Source organism: Macaca thibetana, chromosome 11, assembly GCF_024542745.1.
Source record: "Macaca thibetana thibetana isolate TM-01 chromosome 11, ASM2454274v1, whole genome shotgun sequence".
Classification (NCBI taxonomy): Eukaryota; Metazoa; Chordata; class Mammalia; order Primates; family Cercopithecidae; genus Macaca; species Macaca thibetana.
In genome coordinates this window covers 112,310,576-112,331,280 of record NC_065588.1, presented here as the reverse complement: position 1 = coordinate 112,331,280, position 20,705 = coordinate 112,310,576, and the positions used below count along the sequence as shown (strand labels likewise).

The following is a 20,705-nucleotide window of genomic DNA, read 5'->3' as shown; positions in this document are numbered from 1 at the left end:
TGTATTTTAGAAATATCAGATTTAGGTTTTGTGTTCAGGTCTGTGATCTCATTTTGAGTTACTTTTTCTGTGTAATTTGAGGTTCTTTTTCATTTCTTCCTTTACTGAATTGACTGAATTGCCTTGGCACCTTTGTTGAATTAAAAAAATGAATTTGTGGCTCAATTCCTGAACTCAGTTCTATTGATGTATATCCTTTCTACAGTACTGTGCTGGCTTGCTTACTCCATCCTAATTCATAATAAACCTAGAACTGGATTGATGTAAGTACTTCTGTATTTTTCTTTTACCACATTGTTCTGGTGATTCTAGTTCCTTTATCTTTTCATATAAATATATAGACTTAGCTAGTCTATTTCTATAAAACATTCTGCAGGGATTTTTTATTGGAATTGAGTTGGTTCTATAGATTGGTTTGAGAAGAATTGACATCAAGAATTTTTCTAGTTTGTGGTCAATTTATCTTTTTTATTTCTTTTGTTAGTGTTGTAGTTTCAGCATATTTTGTAAGATTTATACCCAAAGATTTTATGGGTTTTGGTGCTACTGTAAATGGTACTTTAAAAAATTTCAGTTTCTAATTACTGATTCCTAAATATAGAAATGTGATTGTTTTTTGTCTATTGACCTTGTATTCAGTGATTTGGCTAAACTCTGTTTTAGTTCTAGTAGATTTTTTCTGTTGATTCTTTAGGATTTTCTAATAGACAGTCATGTCATATGTAAATAGAGACAATTATTTCTTCCGTTCCAATCTGTATGCCTGTTGTTTCTTTTTCTTGCCCTATTGTATTGGATGAAATTCAAGTATAATGTGGAATAGGAATAATGAGAGCAGATATCCTTACCGTTCATTCAGTCTTTTGCCACTAAGTATGATGTTAATTGTAGGTTTTGGTTAATTACTCTCTTAAGTGTTTTTTTGGTTGTTGTTGTTCTTTTTTTGAAGAAATAAGTCTATTCTAGGTTCTATTTTAAAATTGTAGAAATCAGGATTAAATTTTAATGATATATTACAATCGTGTCAGCCATACAGCAATTGTGATAAAGTTGACATTGCCTGTGCATGCTCATTGTTCAGTGTTCCACAGTGCATGCCTGGAGAGCTGTAACACCTCAGTATTTCATTTGACAAAGTATTTGAGAATGATTTCAGAGAGTTTGCTGTTGGTAAACTTTCCTTTGACATCCTCTGACAAGGTCAAGGTAACACCAACATTAAAACTTGCAAAATGATGATATCATGAGGAAGGAATTAGATGTGAATATGAGATATTAAGACAAGTAATCTGATTTCTTCACCAAGTCAACTGCATGTTTTAAAAAAAGGAAATGGGCAGTACTTGATCAAAGAAGACTTAAGAGATAATTGGCAGACCTTGCTTAGAATATGATTTGATGCACACTGAAGTATTTAAGAGTGGGATTTGCCATAAAGTATATCAAAATAATCAAAAAGGGTGGTTGTAGCAGGAGACATAATGTTGATAATTTGGCTTAGGGATTTATTGGGACTAGTTATTCTATTTTTATCTCCCTTCTTTCTCTCTCTCCCCCCTTCTCTCTCCCTCCTTCTCTCTCCCTCTTCCCCTCCCCTCTCCCCCCCACTCCCCTCTCCCTCTTCCCCCCTTCCTCCCCCACTCTCTTTCTCCCTCCCTCCTTCCTTTTTATTTATTTTTTTTTGAGACAGTCTTTCACTCTGTCACGCAGGCTGGAGTGCAGTGGTGGCATGATCATGGCTCATCGCAGCCTTGACCCTGCTGGGCTCAAGCAATCCTCCCACCTCAGCCTGCAGAGTACTTGGGACAACAGGTGTGCACCAGTACACCTGGCCAATTTTTAATTTTTTTTTGTAGAGGCAGGAATTGGCTGTATTGCCCAGGCTGGTCTTGATCTCCTGAGCTCAAGCAATCCTTCTGCCTCGGCCTCGCAAAATGTTGGGATTACAGTTGTGAGCCACCACATCCAGCCCCCTATTTTAAAGTATATTTGAAGATTTTAATATCAGAAGTTTAAAACAGTGGGCTGAATAGGTGTCACTAGTGGAAGAAAACTCTGGAAATAAAAGTGGCACACTCTTCACAAATGCTGCATCACCAGCACTCTTTATGGCACAGAGAATGATTATGTAGGAAAATACTGCACCAGTGACTGGGTTGAAGAGTGATTCAGAAGAGGTGGACTTGGAATATTGATGTAGTTTTAGGAATTTTTAACTAATTTATTTTGCTTATATGATCTGTTTTATGTATGCATAATAGTGGAATATGATGAATAGGACTCAATAAGTTTAAAGGAGCTCTTTGAATAATTGGAAAGTGAAAATTGTAAGTGTTAGGAATGATGTTATAGTTTGTCACCTTCCCCTCTTCTCCTGGTGGTTTGCAAAATAATGGTGTATCTTAAACTTGATGGTGCCTCAGGGTCAGTGAAATACATTCGGAAAGAAAAGCAAATTAATGTGGGGTGTTCTTTTTATTGAGATAGTAACTCTCTTTCAAACCCAGAAAAGTTCTACCCAAAGCATAAATGTGTCAGAGGGAACATAGATTCATGATACCTGCAGAGCATTGTTGGAAATTTCGGAATGTTTTGTCTTGAGCAAAGAGTCCCAGTTGTTAGCAGGAATGTTTTTCTCTTTGCTGTACTTTATTTCTCTTGCTATAAATAACATAACTGTTTTAGACAGAGATTGCTTTGGGAAAATTTGGTAAATCAGGATTAGCCACATAGGCAGGAAGACAAAAAGTTATTTGACATAACCAAGAAAAAAAAAATTCAGCTTTGTAATTTTCAGAAAGTCTAATAGATAAAAGGCCGAATGTAGTTTTTCAAATGCTGTCTGATTTGAGAATATGGAGATGCATTTTGGTATGTCTGCTGGTGTGGTAAAAGCATTAAATATGCCTTGTGGATATAATGTGTGTTTTAATTCTGTCAGAATTTTCTCCTCTGAGTGCTTTTGTCAAGATAACAAGTAAAGAGAGGAAATTTTTCTTCTGTAAATGTTTTCATCCTTCCAATTTTTTGCTATCTTGCATTGAACTGGTGTAATTTAAAAGGAAATTAATTGTCTTCTAGGACATTTTGTATCTTTATATATTTATGAAAATAAATGTAATTTTAGGAATGCATGGGGCATTGTTAAGACGTTGGATTCTTTTGGTGTTGGAGTTACTTGTTGCTCAGTGTTGAAATTTCAGAGGCAAACAAGATACTTCACAAAATGTCAAACAATAACAAAATTATAAATTTAGGAAATAAATTTGATATTCTGGGAAGATGTGATTTCCTGACAGTCTCTAAAATCATGTCCTTTAGACCTTCAAAACATGTAAAGACATTTGTGTCAATCTGACACTTCTGGAATTTTTTCCTTTTGATTTTCCCTCTATAAAACATTTTATAACTTTACTATTAATTTGTAACATTCTTTTTTACCTTTAAATAGAACTTTAACAAAATTAGTCTTTGTGATACTCTTAAGTAGATTAATTTGAGAATTTTAAATGATTTTAAACTTTCAAGAAGCAGATTGTAAAGACATTTATGGGAGGAGTGTTGCACCATGCCTCATATTTCAGACTTTAAAACCAAGACACATTACTCTTTTTTGTACATAAGTATTTTATAACTTTGGGCAAATACTTAAATTCCACTCTCTGTTTCAGTGTGAGATTATTTAAGTCATTTAAATTAACTCATGAACTTTGCTTTAGAAAAATGTTTCAAAAGTTTCTTTTTATTTGGATGTCCTTTTTACTGTTTTGTTTTTTTCTTTTTTCTTTATTTTTTTCAGTTGTGGAAGAAGGACTCTGGGAAAATGGCCTTTCCTATGAATGTAGGACGCTGCTCTTCAAAGCGATCCACAATCTGTTAGAAAGGTAAGAGAAGGAACAGCAGACAGTGGTTTGCAGACAACCAAGTATATTGCTAGATACTGACAGTTTCCTGTAATTTTCAAAAACTTTTCACTTGCAGTGATTTATTACTAGTATGAAAATTAAATTATATAAATCTTTAGTTTCTATTGATATAATTTGAAATTTAGAGAAGTTTTGGGAATGGTACAAAGAACTCCCATATTCCCTGCCCTTTAATGGTACTTTTTATTTTCAAAATGTATTCCCTAAACCATTTGTATATTTGTAAGCTCAAGCTTGATGTTCTTTTTTACCGTTAAGTATTTGGTGTATATTTCCTAAGGACAAAGGTATGTTAGTACAGTATGATAATAAAAATTAGGAAATTTAACATTGATAAAATGCCATTATCTAACCCCTAGTTCAATTCAGATGTCATCAGTTGTCCCAGGTACATCCATTATAGCTTAACCCCCTAAGATTCAGTCCCTGATCATACATTATATTTAGTTTTCATGTCTCTTTAAATCCAGAACAGTTCCTTAGCCTTTTTTTTCTTTCTTGACATCGATATTTTTGATGAGTTCAAACCTTATATTGATTTTCAGTTGTAGATAGTTTTCTCATGCTTAAATTCAGGTTATGCTTTTTATTAGTAGTAGGAATACCATAGAAGTGATGTTGTATTTTCAGTAGGCTCATATCATCAGTGTCCCATTATTAGTGATGTTAACATGTTCTGTCACTTGACTGAGGTAATGTTCTGTCAAGTTTCTCCGCTATAAACTAGTAAGTATTTTGTTAACTATTATTTTTGTCAATTTTGTTATTTGTAATTAATAAGTAATTTGTGGCCAGATACAATGAGATTGTGTAATTATTCTATTTCTCATCAAATTTTCATTTATTTGTTTTAGCCTATATTGGTAGTCCTTGCTTAAATCATTTATTACCATTATGGTTGTAATGTTAATTTTCAAATGCCACCACTCTTTCTACTTTTATTAGTCAGCATCCTGTTGTAAGGAAGAACTTTTTCATTTTCTTCCATTTTATTTCCCTATTTATTTATCTTGCTATGTAAATTGGAATCCATGGGTTGTTATTTTATTCAATGGATTATAGTTGATTTTTATCATCATTTATTTTGGTGCTTAAATTCTTCCAGGTTTGGTCAGAGGAAGCCTCTTTGTCATGGCTCACTCCTATGTCCTTTTGACACGATCCCATCCTTGGAGCATCCCCTTACTTTCTGGCATAAGGATATGTTCCAGGCTCTGAATAGTATTTTGAGGGGAGAAGTAGCTGACAAAGAATGGGTTCATTAAGAGCTTGTATGAGAAAAACTTTTTACTTCTCTTCCTGAATCTATATGTAGTACTTTTAGGTAATCAAAGCTGAAAGGACTTTCCAGTTTCTTATCCAAGCTGTTTGCTAGGGTGGTTACCGCTATAATATAACTGCTTAGGATACTTGAGCTACAGTTGATATGTTATTTCAGTTGCTCAGAAAGACTTTTCTCACCGAAGATTCCTCTATTTCTCATTCTCAACTATAGCTTCTCTGAGTACTCCTCCAAATCTGTGATTTGGAGTAGACGTAGAAATCATCTGTTACTAAGGCATAGTATGAATGTGGAACCATTGATTTAAGAGTTGAGTACTCTTAAGTATTCGAAATAGTTGGTAATTCTGTCTCCCACTGTAGAACAAAAAAAGTACACACAAACTCTATCCAAGAAAATGTAGAAAACTTACTGTTGCCATAATCCTGTACCAGAATAAAGCTCTTGATATCTCTGCAATAATTAACACACCTTTAAGCACAATTCTTTTTATACAAAGTTATAAGGTATGTGGAACAAAGTATATTTTAAAATTGTAGCTCACTGTGTGTTTTTTTAAATATCAAGATTTATTCCTTTCAGAAGCATACGAACAAATGCGAAGATGAATTATATTCTTTTAAGTTTTGTACTGGCAATGGTAGCATGTTTCTTTGTTGAAAGACAATTAGAAGAGCAGAAAAACTGGGAGGGAGGGGAAATGCAGGTAATTCATTTATTTTTAGCTCATGAATTCAGAATTTTTGTTGGAAATTGAAGTCAGGTCAAATTAAACTTTATTATTTATAAGAAAATTGTCAGCCTGGGCAACATGGTGAGACCATGTCTCTACAAAAATTTTAAAAGTTAGCCAAGCATGATGGTGTGCGCCTCTGGTCCCAGCTGCTTGTGAGGTTGAGGTGGGAAGATTGCTTGAGCCCAGGAGGTTGAGGCTGCAGTGAGCTGTGTTCATTCCACCACACTCTAGCCTGGGTAACAGAGTGAGACCCTGTGTCAAACAAACAAACAAACAAAGACAGGAAATTAATTATGACATATAAAGTTTGGGATAGTTCTAAAGAATTTTAGTATTCCTTGGCTTTATTTCAGGGTCTGTTTCTTGGACAGTTACCCTAATCCCACTAAGCCTTAGTTAACATATAATAATTAAGTACAGGACACCATGTACTGTGAGCTTTTGCTGGATAATAAATATATATCATGTGTGCCACATAATGCCTCCCATACTGTTAATGCCAGTAACTATTTTCACTGTAAATTTATTATTTTACATACTTTGATTTGTATTCTTTCAAATTTCATTAAAGTAGTTCCAGAATGCTCTATTTGAACCCTCCTACAGGAGTTAATTTTGAAACAAATAAAACATCTTTTCTTTTAGAAAATAATGATCAAACAAACCATCTTTGTACAGTTTATATGGATGACTTCAGATTCTTCTGAAAAATGGTACTAATCCTGTTGTTCTTTAAGATAATTTTCTCTTATCAAACTTAGTGTAGCTTTGTTCTGTGAATGAAAATTACCCTGCTTATGAGATAGGAAAGCAAATTTAAATAATTGTTGTTGGCTCCGTTTATTCATTGTCAATAGAAGTTGGAAGGACTAATATATGCTTGCTTATCTGTGGTGGTGGATATCATGAAAATTATGCACGGCTTCCGCCCCCCCCCCTTTTTTTTATATAAAAGCTCAGCTATTGTTAGTGTTAGTGGTAGAATATATTTTATGTGTGGCCCACAACAATTCTTCCAGTGAGACCCAGGGAAGCCAAAATATTGGATATCTGTACAACCGTTTATTGTAGTCTTTGAAAAATCTGTGTATAATATGAATTTATCGAGATACAGTTTACTATCTAATTCCTGGCAATTTTATGTTATGTCTTTTCATTTCTATTCAGATAAGATGTGGATATTGAGAGTTTCTGGCTTGAAAGCTACAACTGAGGGTTTTTGTTTGTTTGTTTGTTTTGAGACGGAGTCTCACTCTGTTGCCCAGACTGGAGTGCAGTGGCATGATCTCGGCTCACTGCAACCTCTGCCTCCCAGGTTCAAGCAATTCTCCTGCCTCAGCCTCCTGAGCAGCTGGGACTACAGGCGCGTGCCACCATGCCCAGCTAATTTTTGTATTTTTAGTATAGATGGGATTTTACCATATTGGCTAGGCTGGTCTCGAACTCCTGACCTTGTGATCCTCCCTCCTTGGCCCCCCAAAGTGCTGGGATTATAGGCATTAGCCACGGCGCCCAGCCGAACTGAGGTTATTAAAACAGATCATCAAGGACTTTATCACTTGGAGAGTGTTTGTGGATCCCCAGCCGTTTTTTCCTTAGTTCGCATGTTAACAAAGTTTGTATTGTGATCTATTATTTCTGCTTTTTATTTTTTAAGCCTAAGATAGGTTTAATTAAAAGGGAATTTCATTTACTACCTTGAGAATCTCTCACAGCTAAGCAGGAGCCATATAAATTGACCTTCTTTCCAAAAGGCTGCAATTTCTATTGTATACAGAATAATGTCGCTGAAGTGAGTTATTGAAAAATAATTTTACTATAGAAATTAAGGAAATTTCTCACAGAATAATACAATTTCATTTGTCATTGCTATTGATTGGTGCTGAGCTAATTTTATATTGATGCTGTGTAGAATATTTTAAATTCTACAGTAATGTGACTTCAAATATTTTCATCTTTCACTTACTCAGTTCTCCTGTAACTCTTCAGTGTTTGTTGAAACTATATTGTATATATCTAGCTAGGGTCGTCAGTCCATTAAAAACACCGAAAAGGTCACTGCTACTTACTCAAGAGCATTTTCCATAAAGATATCAGACAGAAGAGAACATAGTTAGCTTTAATTTTATGTCTCTTTTTCGGGGTACATGTTTGTTTAAGTCCTTTTCTTCACTTCCTTCAGAGATAAGAGATATTTTGGGTCTCAGTTCTGCCAGTTAAGTGTGTGACACATGCCAGTGACTAAAGCCTGCTGAGCCTCGTGTTCCTTCACCAGTAACATGGTGATGGAGGGGTTCTTTGGCTCAGCACAGTACCTTTCTCATTTTAAGAGCTCAATAAATGGTTAACTGTTGTTGATACTAGCTAACAGAAGTGTTGATACTACCTTTTCAGAGTTGGAGACAAACATTAAAAGTCACATAGTCCATTTACCCAGCTAATTCTGGAATCCCATTTGCCCAAGTAATTCTGGAATCCCTTTCTATAGTATCTTTTTTTTTTCCCTCTTTTTTTTGAGACATAGTCTCGCTCTGTTCCCTGGGCTGGAGTCCAGTGGCGCGATCTTGGCTAACTGCAACCTCTGCCTCCCGGTTTCAAGCGATTCTCCTGCCTCATCCTCCCCAGTAGCTGGGATTACAGGTACCCACCACCACACCTGGCTAATTTTTGTATTTTTAGTAGAGATGGGGTATCACCATGTTGGCCAGGCTGGCCTTGAATTCCTGACCTCAAGTGATTTGCCCACCTCGGCCTCCCACACTGCTGGGACTATAGGCGTGAGCCACTGCACCCGGCGTTATATCTTTTTTACTGGATATATACTTTTTGTTAAGCACAGTTTCCCAAAGAGTTCTTTTTATCTTTAAAGAGTACTTAATATTAGAAAGTCTTACACTGAGCAGAAGTCCGTCTTCCTCTAACTTTCATTTCTTTGTTAACTCTGTTCTTTGGGATCATTTATAACGCAACCAGTTCTGCATCCATGTGATGGCCTTTTTGATATCTCGACCCTCCTGAATTTTTCTTTTTCTGTTTGTGGTTCTTAATATATAATGTTGAATTCCTCGCCTTTTCTTGCCTGCCTTCCAGATGTCCATCCAATTGGTCACATTCTCTTCATTTTGGCCTGCTTCAGGATACCATAAATGTTTTATGACGTATTCAGTCAGGTTAGGATCAGTTATGCAGTAGTAACAGAAGACCTGAAAGATCTTACTAGCTCATCCAATAGAGGTTTATTTCGTGTTCATTGTGAGTAATTGATTATAGTACTATATCCTCTTCCTTCCGCAACTCATGTTGACAGGGCACCCTCCTGAGTAGGACTTGGTGGGTCCATGGTAGAGAGCACAGAGCAGTGGCGGAGCACATAGTCGCCCATTAATGCTTTTGCTTGGAAATGGTATGTCCCATTTCTGCTCACATTTCATTGGCCGAGACATTCAGCACCAAGCTTAAAATCTAATGCATGGCAAGGTATCATCTTTCAGTAGGAAGATACCGAAAGTACATGGCCAGGCTTGATATCAGTGGGACAGAAAGGGATAGCATTTATTTATATAGTATATACATTGGGATAGTGTACGTTTGGGAAAAGAATATATCTACCATACCTCTTAATTGAGTTATCTTCGCCTTCTGTTACTGTAATCTGTCTTCCAGACAGCTGGCCAGTTATGTTACTGAAACAGATACGTTTCTGAAACATACCTATGGCTATATTTATACCTGGTTTTTAAAACTTTGAGTCTTATTGACTTCTTTTTGTCATTTTTTAATTTGTAATTTGTCAGAATTTCAGTATCTGAGAGTATTTAGACATTCTGAATTTTATAGTTTTAGATCATGCAATTACGCTTGTTTTTCCTCTCTTTTGAGAAAGTAAATGTGCTTCCTATTTTCTTAATGATCACTTATCTTTTTTTTGTTTGAAAAATGCCCGGAATGATAAAATACCATTAATGTAGTTTTTACTTATGTAGAGTCTCTGCTAGTCCCCTCTACTTCTTTCTATCCTTCCCCCCTTTCTAATAATGCACCAGTTCAGACTGTTCTTCATCAGTCTTCAATTTAGGGAAATTTTGTTAGGTATTTATGATGAACTTCTCAAAGGTTACACTTTGTATTTTAAGTTCAGATTGCCTCACACTCCTTAGGGGAAAGTACTTTGGCTATCAATAGATGTTGGGAAGAAAAAATCTGCGGTCATTTTTCAAGGGTTTCTTCATTTGGCATTTTTAGTATTGCAGACCTAATGGCTGTTATTTTGTTAGGATAGTTAGTATAAGTTTTCATAATATACCATATCCTTTTCACCTAACTCTATCAAAATAAAATATTGGAGGTAAAAGGTTTTAAAAAGCCAGAAAATATGTGCAGTTCAAAAACTTCTGAAGAGTTTTTCTTAGTGCTTCAGTGATTTGTACCACGTATGGGACTTAGGAAAGTCTTGCTTTTCTAGCTATGTAGAAATATTTAAAAGGTCTGACACGGTGCTGTCAAATTGGCATTATGTGAAGTAGTATACTTTAAATTTTCTTAACTTTTTAGAATAAAATATATAAGTTAATTTCAATAGAAAGCTCATTTTTTTTCCCTCTAAAATGCAAATGATTGCTTTGCATACAAGAGAAGATTACTTGGGTCTTTTGAAGTTGTTATGCTTTATCATGTCCATACTTACTTAGGGAGACTTTAATGTGTGGGTATCTGATATTTGTAAAACATAACGGCTCTTAAGAGCAGTCAGCTGCTGCTGCTGTACTAATGGGTTGTTAGTGTATTTACCCCATGATAGTTTATAACACAGCTGTAAAATTGCCTTTGGCCCAAAGCTGCTCTATTTGCCAAGATTCAGTGTTAAGAGTTAAGATATTTTACGTGGAAAATACAGTGAAAATAATGTGGGGAAAATTGGAATTACAATTATGATAACAATAGCATTATATTTGTCTTTTCCTATCTTTCAATATGTTGTGTTATTGTAATGCAGGTGATGCAATAGAGGTGATTATCAAGGGGCAAATGAGGCCGGGCACGTGGCTCATGCCTGTAGTCCCAGCACTTTGGGAGGCTGAGACAGGTGGATCACCTGAGGTCAGGAGTTTGAGACCAGCCTGACCAACGTGATGAAACTCTGTCTCTACTAAAAATGCAAAATTAGGTGTGGTGGCACATGCCTGTAATCCCAGCTACTCAGGAGGCTGAGGCAGGAGAATCACTTGAACCCGGGAGGCGGAGGTTGCAGTGAGCCGAGATTGTGCCATTGCACTCCAACCTGGGTGACGAGAGTGAAACTCCATCTCAAAAAAAAAAAAAAAAAAAAGCAAATGAACAATGGCCTTGGATGTGGTGGTGAAGGGATTTCAGAATTACATATTCACTGGAGCAGGGTGGGATGTACCACCCTAGTTGAAGAAATCGTGAGGTAATACTGTAACATTGAGAGTCCTTGGGTATAATGTGATAACAGGAGCAAGAAATCAGTAGTCAATAAATACCAACTCTATTGAAATAACAGTGTTTATTTCTCTAAAGAAAGTAGGAGAATGAGTCTTTAGACTTAAGGAGCATATACTTTAATGAAAGAGACAGTACAAATACCGTAGACACAAGTGACTGAAAGCACATGTCTGTTTGTAAATGTTTAGAAAGAAACATTCAACCTGAGACTAATCAGATATTTATTGGATATTTTTTGGTCAAGGGAAGGAATTAAGACTTTAAATTAAAAAAAACAAAATTGATCTGGGAGCAGCGGCTTTTGCCTTTCTAAGCCTAGCTACTCAGGAGGCTGAGTCAGGAGGATTGCTTGAGGCCAGGAGTTTGAGACCAGCCTGGGCGACAAAGTGAAACCCCCATCTCTAAATAAAAATAAATTAAAAGTAAAGAAATAAAAAATAAAAATTAGCTGATTGTGGTGACATGTGCACTTGTAGTCCCAGCTCTTTGCGGGGCCAAGGCAGGAGGATGGCTTGAGCCCAGGAGTTTGAGGCTGTAGTGAGCTCTGATCTGCCACAGCACTCCACCCTGGGCAACAGAGTGAGACTCTGTCTCTAAACATAAATAAATAAGTACATAATTTGGTAGTTGGAGAATGAGATTGGACACTAAAAATATAAAACTAGAGGAGAGATAAAGTTTTTGAAATTACATTAGAATGGACATTTCAGGTGAGGCTAGGCCTGTGAAAGAGGCTAACCGGACAGGCATGTTAGAGAGGATGGGATTAATAGGGCTTGCCTGGCGAGAGGAGATTATATCCACTAGGGCACAGTAGTAGCCTAAAGTAATGAAAATATAGGGATCGCCTGGCGCGGTGGCTCATGCCTTTACTCCTAGCACTTTGGGAGGCTGAGGCAGGTGGATCATGAGGTCAGGAGTTCAAGACCAGCCTGACCAACATGGTGAAACCCCATCTCTACTAAAAATACAAAAATAGGCCAGGCGTGGGGGGTCGTGTCTGTAATCCCAGCTATTCAGGAGGCTGAGGCAGGAGAATCGCTTGAACCTGGGAGGCAGAGGTTGCAGTGAGCCGAGATCACACCCCTACACTCCAGGCTGGGTGACAGAGCCAGACTCTGTCTCAATAGAAAAAGAAAATGAAAATATAGGGATCACTTGGGAAAAGTTTCTTCAGCCACTTGATTATGTAGGTTTATTTTATTTGCTTAGGATTTGGGAGCATTGTAGTTTCTAGGAAGGAGACTTCTTTGCATATATGTTTGATTTGGATTGGAATGGTGAGCAAAAGGCTTTGATGCTGGTGGAGATATTCTAGTATGAAGTAATGTAAAATTATTCTATATGAACTGCCCTGTAACTTCATGGTTAACAGAAGATGTAATTTTGTTGCAGTTATGATAGTGAAATCTATCAAAACTGTCATACTTAAATAATTTGAAGGGCCCAGAAAAGAACAGAGCTAGTGGTGGGCTGCCTTCTATACCTCCCAACTGTCTCATCTGGGAAATGGCTTCCTGAGCTAGGCTGTGGCTGCTCTGGTGACATTTGTAATCTTACGTCAGATCTGCCTGTGGCTTTGGGATTAGAGTTTGGGGGTGCCAACTTCGGAATCAGGCTGCATTTGTGCTTAATTATTCAGAGCCATATGGTATGACACAGAAACATTAGGTACACACATACACACAGCCTGATTTCATTTTCATTTTTCAGCAGCTCTTTTCTTTTTGAAACAGTGATTTTGGGGAAGTGGCGGGGATTGGGAACAGAAATAATTTCCTATTGCTTAAAGACCATTTTGTAAATCTGGCATCACAATGATCTTGCCAGATAATATTATACTACTTTACAGCATTATATCATATTTGGAAAGTGAAGTCATTCAGAAAATCTCAATAATAATGACTGGGATTACTTACTGAGTAGAGAACCAGGGTTAATTGATACATAGTCTTAGCACTATTTATGATGATATTGATTTGAAACAATTTTTGGCAGATGGAGTGTGTCTGCTTGACTTATTTATTTTTGAAGTTAAGTATAAATTTTGACCCTCAAAGATTGATAGAGTTTAAAAATGGGAAATTATATTTCTGATGTAACTTTTATATCTTAGAATTATCTGTCGTTAAAAGATTTGCAAATTATATTCTTTAAAATATCATTAAAGCATTTGGGCAGCAGTGCTGGTCATACTAAACATTTTTTAGTGTCTATGAATCTGCTATGATTTTAATCTTCAGTGGGATATGATGGGCTATAAAGAAGTGAAGTTCGTAGATTTTTTTCCCCTCAAACACCAATGTTGCATTAGTGAGAATACATACACATAAGAAAATTCAACTAACTGTACAAGACTACCCATGATTACTGATTATAAACAAGAAAAATACCAGCATTACATGAATAGGAAAATACTCCTTGGTATATGGCATTCATTTCTCATATATTTGTTGAGCACCTCCCAATATAGAGCATACATTTAAGCATGTTACATAATGGGTAGTTAAATATTTGTTGAATATTGTCAGTGAATAAGACAGACACTGTCTGTACTTTATTCCCTGACAAAACTATCAGTTTTATCTGATAGTTTTAAGCTGTAGAACTTAATCGTTACAACTCAGTGGTGAAAGTGCTGATTTGTAGATGTTAGAGTAGTGTGCAGGCTTGATTCAGGACAGAAAGAATGAATAGAATTCAAATTAGAGGAGAAGGGAGAAGAAAGAGATTTCAGGCCAAAGCAGGGTTAATAGACATTAGTGGTAGTATTTAATATAGAAATTCAGAGCCAAGGACATGCTTCATAGTTTACCAACCCTATGTAATTGTGAACGATGTTTTGCTATTCCACACGTTTTTCTGAGGAAAGAATTTATAATGACTTTCATTAATTTTTGTTGTTCTTTTGTTTTTGAGGCAGGATCTCGCTCTGTCACCCTGGCGGGGATGCAAGGGTGCCATCACAGCTCATTGCAGCCTCGACCTCCTGGGCTCCAGTGATCTGTCCACTTCAGATCCCTGAATCCTGAGTAGCTGGGACTACAGGTGTACGTGACCACACCCAGCTAATTTTTGTTTTTTGTAGATACAGGGTTCCACTGTGTTGCCCAGTCTGGTGTCAAACTCCTGGCCTCAAGCTGTTCTTCCACTTTGGCCCCCCAGAGTGCTGGGATTACGGGCCTGAGCCACCATGCCTAGATCATTAATTTTTTTTTTTTTTTTTTTTTTTTTTGAGACGGAGTCTCTCTCCCTCTTCACACAGGCCAGAGTGCAGTGGTGTGATCTTGGTTCACTGCTGTCTCTACCTCCTGGGTTCAAGCGATTCTCTTGCTCCAGCCTCCCGAGTAGCTGGGATTACAGGTGCCCAGCACAACACCCAGGTAATTTTTGTATTTTTAGTAGACACGGGGTTTCACTATGTTGGCCAGGCTGGTCTCAAACTCCTGACCTCAGGTGATCCACCCGTCTCGGCCTCCCAAAGTGCTGAGATTACAGGGGTGAGCCACCGTGCCCCGCCAATTTTTTAAAAAACTGTAGATCCATGACCCAAAAACGTTTGAGAACCAAGGACTTTGTGCCTCTATGTAGGCTACTGTTGAGTCAACATATTCCCATGTATCAGTTAGGTCTTCCTTAGCAAAGGCACACCTTCTCTCTCATCTCTTCCTATAACCGTGTGGAAATACTTTCTATACTGCCTAATCTTGGAGGGACTCTGTGTGTATCTCCCATCTCTGCCACAATACTTAAAAAACTGAGTGAAAACACTACTTCATGCAATTCTCTGCTGTCATGTTTTCCTTTCATTGTGTGGGAAATCATCGATCACAGGGAATCTCATTAGCAAATGAAAAATCATGTAAGTAATCTGTGACTCTCATTTGGAAACACATGGTTTTCAGATTGAAGCATTAGTATTTTCCATGGCTGTTTTGTGTATAACAACCTTTTGTTGACATTGCCTGATGAAGAAATGTGACCTGCAGTGGAAACTCAAGGAGATCTATTCACACAGTGTTGGACTCTCTGACAGCGTTTTCATCAGCCTTTTTGCCTTTTGCTTTTGTCCTTAAGTGGTCTTGACTGTGCACTGCTCTTCCACCCTCCAGACCTTGGTTGTTTTTTCTGGAATGAAGTCAGCATATAGAATTTGTGACTTATTTGATAGAAGAGCAGATAAACTTTCACACATTGTCCTCTTTAGTCACAGATATTTTATCTGCTTTTATTTCATATTATACTGTCTATAGCCTTGGATTTTTCTTTCTGTACACTGTAAATTTATGATTTGTTATTGGATAAATGGTTCTTTTGAATTCTGACCTTCAAGACATAATATGAGGAAATAAATATTTTTAAAAACAGTATTTTCTAAGTGAGGATGTGTGTTACTGGAAGACTGTTCAATGTTTGATGTGATGCCATACCTGTTACGTGCCCTATTGCTTTTATTCTTAGCATTATCAATTTTAAGATACACCTTCAATTTAACAATGGCTTTTGGAGAATAAAGAAACATTATCACATTAAATAGACCTGTAATTTACAAGGTACATTTGGACTTAAGAAATAAGGAAAGAATTGGGAAAATGTGACAGCATGAGAGTTGGTGTATGCTAATTATTAGATGTCCTGGCTCTGTGATCAGGTATACCTGGGCTTGTGTGCAACTCTGCTGTTTATTATCTGGATGACATTCTCACTGTGCCTCAGCTTCTTCATCTATAAAAATTGCTATTGTAACACCCATCTTTTATTACTATTACGAGAATTGAATGAGGTACTGTGCCTGGTAATCAACCAGGTAGTGGTGGTATAGTGATTCTGGTAGCAGTTATTGATAATATTATTGCAGAAACTTGGTGTCAAACACTAGAGTTCTAGTGGAAATATGTTTATATGTACTCTAATAAAAAATATAATTAAGTCTGTTAGCTAGTGAATAAACTGTGGAGATACTTCTTCAGTTTTGCTTCTTGAGTACTTCCTCCTTGGGTGGGTGTGCCATATTTCCTATTCTAAATTTAATGGAGTCACATTCTTTACCCCTAAAAAGCATTTTTTTTTAAACTTACAACCTTAGGAAAACATATTTGGTTACTCTGAAAATGATTTTCTTCATTGTGAACAATGAAGATTGCAGTAGAAATTTATTTTCAAAGTAAAACCAGTTGAGCCCAGTGACTTTTTGGTACATTGATTCTCCAAATTGACTGTGCCCAAAAGGAGTTCCATTGTGGTCATCAGAAACTATTACCATTTACTAACCCATCTAACCTGTAATGAGTTGGGTGAGGGCTTGAATTGTTTCCATCCTCCTTGATGGTATGGAAATTACAGAGGCAAAAGCCATGTGCAGAATTGCCTCAATATGGAGTAAAGAATTGCTATATAACTCTTTTGCTGGTAGGTAGAACCTTGTATAGAAGAATCACATTCAGTCTTCTGATATCTTTTCTTACAAAATATGTAGAATTTCATTGAATACTGTTAGAGATAACTGTATTTCACTAGTTCCAAGTGTACACATTTCCCCCATGTCCCCCCACATTTTTATATTTTTATTTTTATATTTATTTATTTTTTTGGAGATGGAGTTTCTCTTTTGTTGCCCAGGCTGGAGTGCAATGGTGCGATCTCAGATCACTGCAACCTCTGCCTCCTGGGTTCAAGTGATTCTCCTGCCTCAGCCTCCCGAGTAGCTGGGATTATAGGTGTGCACAACCACGCCCAGCTAATTTTTTTGCATTTTTAGCAGAAATGAGGTTTCACTATGTTAGCCAGGTTGGTCTCTAACTCCTGACCTCAGGCGATCTGCCTGCCTCGGCTTCCCAAAGTGCTGGGATTACAAGCATGAGCCACCACACCCAGCCTCATTTTTATGTTTTTAAAATCAGTTATACTCCTTACAATCCATGACATCCACCGTTGGCCAGGTGACAGTTAACATATAGTTGTTATTTGCCTGTACATGAGTGAACTTGGTCATAACTCTCTGTATTGTTGTCAGTTCAGCTGAATTGTGTGTATTATTGTTGTTACAAGAATTGGGTTCACTTGCCATTTAACATGTCTTCAAAAATACATGTTAGAATACCTTGTGATTTGATGTTAAAATGACATACAGAAGTGGGCCATAGCTTGTATATGAGTAAAGCAGATATTCATTATAGAAGACACAATTGCAATTCCTTGTTTCTCGCAAAGCCATAATCAAGTACTTTATTGTGCCTACAAAAAGAAAATACGTAAGATAAAGCTGTGCTGTATTTTTGTCACTGAGATCCTTGTCACATAAAAAGCATTGCCTATCACATGCCAAGCCAAAAAATAAAAACCAGCATTAAAACTTGCAAGATGGGCTGGGCACGGTGGCTCACACCTGTAATCCCAGCACTTTGGGAGGCCGAGGTGGGTGGATCACTTAAGGCCAGGAGTACGAGACCAGCCTGGCTCAACATTTAAGAGAGACCCCGTCTCTATTAAAAGTACAAAAATTAGCCAGGCATGGTCGTGCACACCCATAATCCCAGCTACCTGGGAGATTGAGACAGGAGAATTACTTGAACCTGGGAGGTGGCGGCTGCAGTGAGCCAAGATTGCACCACTGCCCTCCAGTCTAGGCAACAGAGACTCTGTCTCATTAAAAAAAAAAAAAAAAAAAAAAAAACCACTTGGAAGATGGGTGTCAGTGGCTTGGACGAGTATCTCTGAAGTTCTCTTAAGAAATGCTATATTCCTAACATTCTTGATGATGCAAGAATTGAAATTATGCAGAAGTGTGATTTTATTTGAAGTAATTCTGAAGCGTAAGATGTTTTAGAAATACATCAATCAATTTATTTTGCTTACTTGCATTTACATTTTCCGTTTTACGTGGGCATAAGATTCTATGCCCAGTGTCCGAGAGTTCTTTTGGGAAGTATAACGTAAAACTTTTAAGTGATAAAAGATTTTGATAGTTTAATTGGTGGTGTTTTTATTTTTGGTGATGTATCTCATCTGGTGTATTGCTTCAGCGACTTACTAATTTGTTGTTGATACTATAAAAGTAATTCTTGATGTCATTATTTTAGGTGCCTAATGGATAAGAACTTCGTTAGGATTGGGAAATGGTTTGTCCGACCCTACGAAAAGGATGAAAAGCCAGTCAACAAAAGGTGAGCCTTTAGAATGCTCTTGGCTTTTTGGTTTCTTTGGCCTTGTGGGTGGGAGAACAGCTTATTGATTTTATTTATTTCCTAATAATATTAGTAGTTTAGATATATTCAAATAGATTCCTGGATCACAGTGTTCTTAAATACTATATTATTAAATTTATATTCAATATTAAAGATTGATTAGAAAGGTGATTGCCAGTATACTCATGTTCAAACACATATTACTATACTATTTGGAATTGAAATAATCTGTTTTGTTATTTTCCATTTTCCTTCCTCATCTTTGACTTTTTTTTTTTGAGGCCAGGTCTTACTCTGTCACCCAGGCTGGAGTACAGTGGCACCATCTTGCTCACTGCGGCCTCAACTTCTCAGGCTCAGGTGATCCTCCCACCTCAACCTCCCAAGTAGCTAGGACCACAGGTGTGTGCCACCACACCTGGCTAATTTTTTGTATTTTTGGTAGAGATGGGATTTTGCTGTGTTGCCCAGGCTGAGCTCGAACTCCTGAGCTCAAGCCATCCGCCCGCCTTGGCCTCCCAAACTGCTGGGATTATAGGTGCGAGCCATTGCGCCTGGCCTCATCATTAATTTTTTAAAAGTGTTATATGGCATAAGTTTAAATACAATGAAGACATGGTGACAATTTTTGTGCAATTCGTTGGTGCCCCTTAAAGAAGATCAACACATCCTTGACGATTGTAAAACCAGAACTGTGAATTACTTTCCTAAACAATCCTAAACTTGTAGCCATCATGTGTGTGTGTTTAAATGCAGTCCTTGATACTATACAGACATGGAATTTTAGATCAGTCACACCAGAAGCTGAAAACAGAACCCTCAAAATTTAAAATTTACTTCGGCTACCTCTGAATGTAGCATACACATAGTTGGAATCATAAGTTGATGGTGAATATTCATTATTGATGAGCATGGTATTCAATTTAGATTCTGTTTTATTATCAGTGTACTTGCCCTAAGTGTCCCAGGTACTGGGTGCAGATTAGAGCCCGTAAGCCTTACATAGTAGTTTTAAGATTAGGCCTTTTCTTTTGGTTGCAAAATTTCATCTGGAAACTCCTGCCTCATTAGGAACCTTTGCTTGCTTAACTTTCCTAGTTTCTAGCAGAGACTTAATTAGTAGTCTTCTCACTCAACCTGTCTGCCTTAAATCTTTAATGAAATGGTTGTGGAATCTTCTCATTAACCAAACATGATTTATGAAAATTTTCAAAGCAGATAAATTAGGGACCGGAAGTTTTCTTTGTCAAATCACCATAAACTTTTTTGAAGCATTTTCGCTTTTCACTACATTCAAAATCCTTTAAAAAGTAGCAATGTGTATGGATGTGTAAAAGTTTGATTCTGTTTACAGATATTTTGACTGATGAAATGGGATTTTTTTTCCATATATATATGTATATTGATTCGGCTTAACTAATGTGTTTCATGGGTTTTTACTTTTATTTATTTTTACTTCTTTTTTTTTTTTTTGAGACAAGGTCTTGCTTTGTTACCCAGGCAGGAGTGCCAGTGGCGTGATCTCAGCTCACTGCAACCTCTGTCTCCTGGGTTCAAGTGATCCTCCCACCTCAGCCTCCCAAGTAGCTGGGACTGTAGGCCCACACCAGCATACCCAGCTCATTTTAAAATTTTTTGTAAAGACAGGGTTTTGCCATGTTGGCCAGGGTGGTCTTGAACTCCTGAGCTCAAAGCAGTCCGCCCACCTTGGCCTCCCAAAGTTCTGGGGATTACAAGTGTGAGCCTTTGGTTTTTAGTTTTAATCTTAGCATTCTCCTTAAATTTACAGAGGACTTAAATTTAAGTTTTTCTGAGGTGTTTAAGACTCTGAGGAGTTAAATATGGAGTGTTTTAGTCCAGTGACCTTCTTTATCATTCTGAGTGCATCTGTCCATGCCTAGCATGGATTGTGTCACTGGTGAGTTAACTGAGCTAGTCATAAAATATCTTTAGATCATAAAATACAGGATGATTTGACAGCCACTGGGGATGAAGAGGAAATGTAGCTACAAAATAGGGATTGAAGGAGTATCAGTTCATATGTTAATAGTAAAAAATAATGTTAAAAAGTCAAATATAGTTATCAGCCAATTTTATATGGAGTTTGTATATCT

General features: G+C 37.0%; 1 protein-coding gene across 4 annotated transcripts in view; it reads left to right on the top strand.

Moving 5' to 3' along the window:
* Positions 1 to 20,705, top strand: part of MED13L (mediator complex subunit 13L) — a 320,312-nt gene that overhangs the window by 162,733 nt on the left and 136,874 nt on the right. For 3 of the 4 annotated variants that reach the window (XM_050748556.1, XM_050748557.1, XM_050748558.1), the window contains 2 exons: positions 3,800 to 3,884; positions 18,487 to 18,570. In XM_050748556.1, the coding sequence (XP_050604513.1) occupies positions 3,800 to 3,884; positions 18,487 to 18,570 (169 nt within the window). The remainder of the gene's footprint in view (positions 1 to 3,799; positions 3,885 to 18,486; positions 18,571 to 20,705) is intronic. The other variant, XM_050748559.1, reaches the window with a different exon arrangement.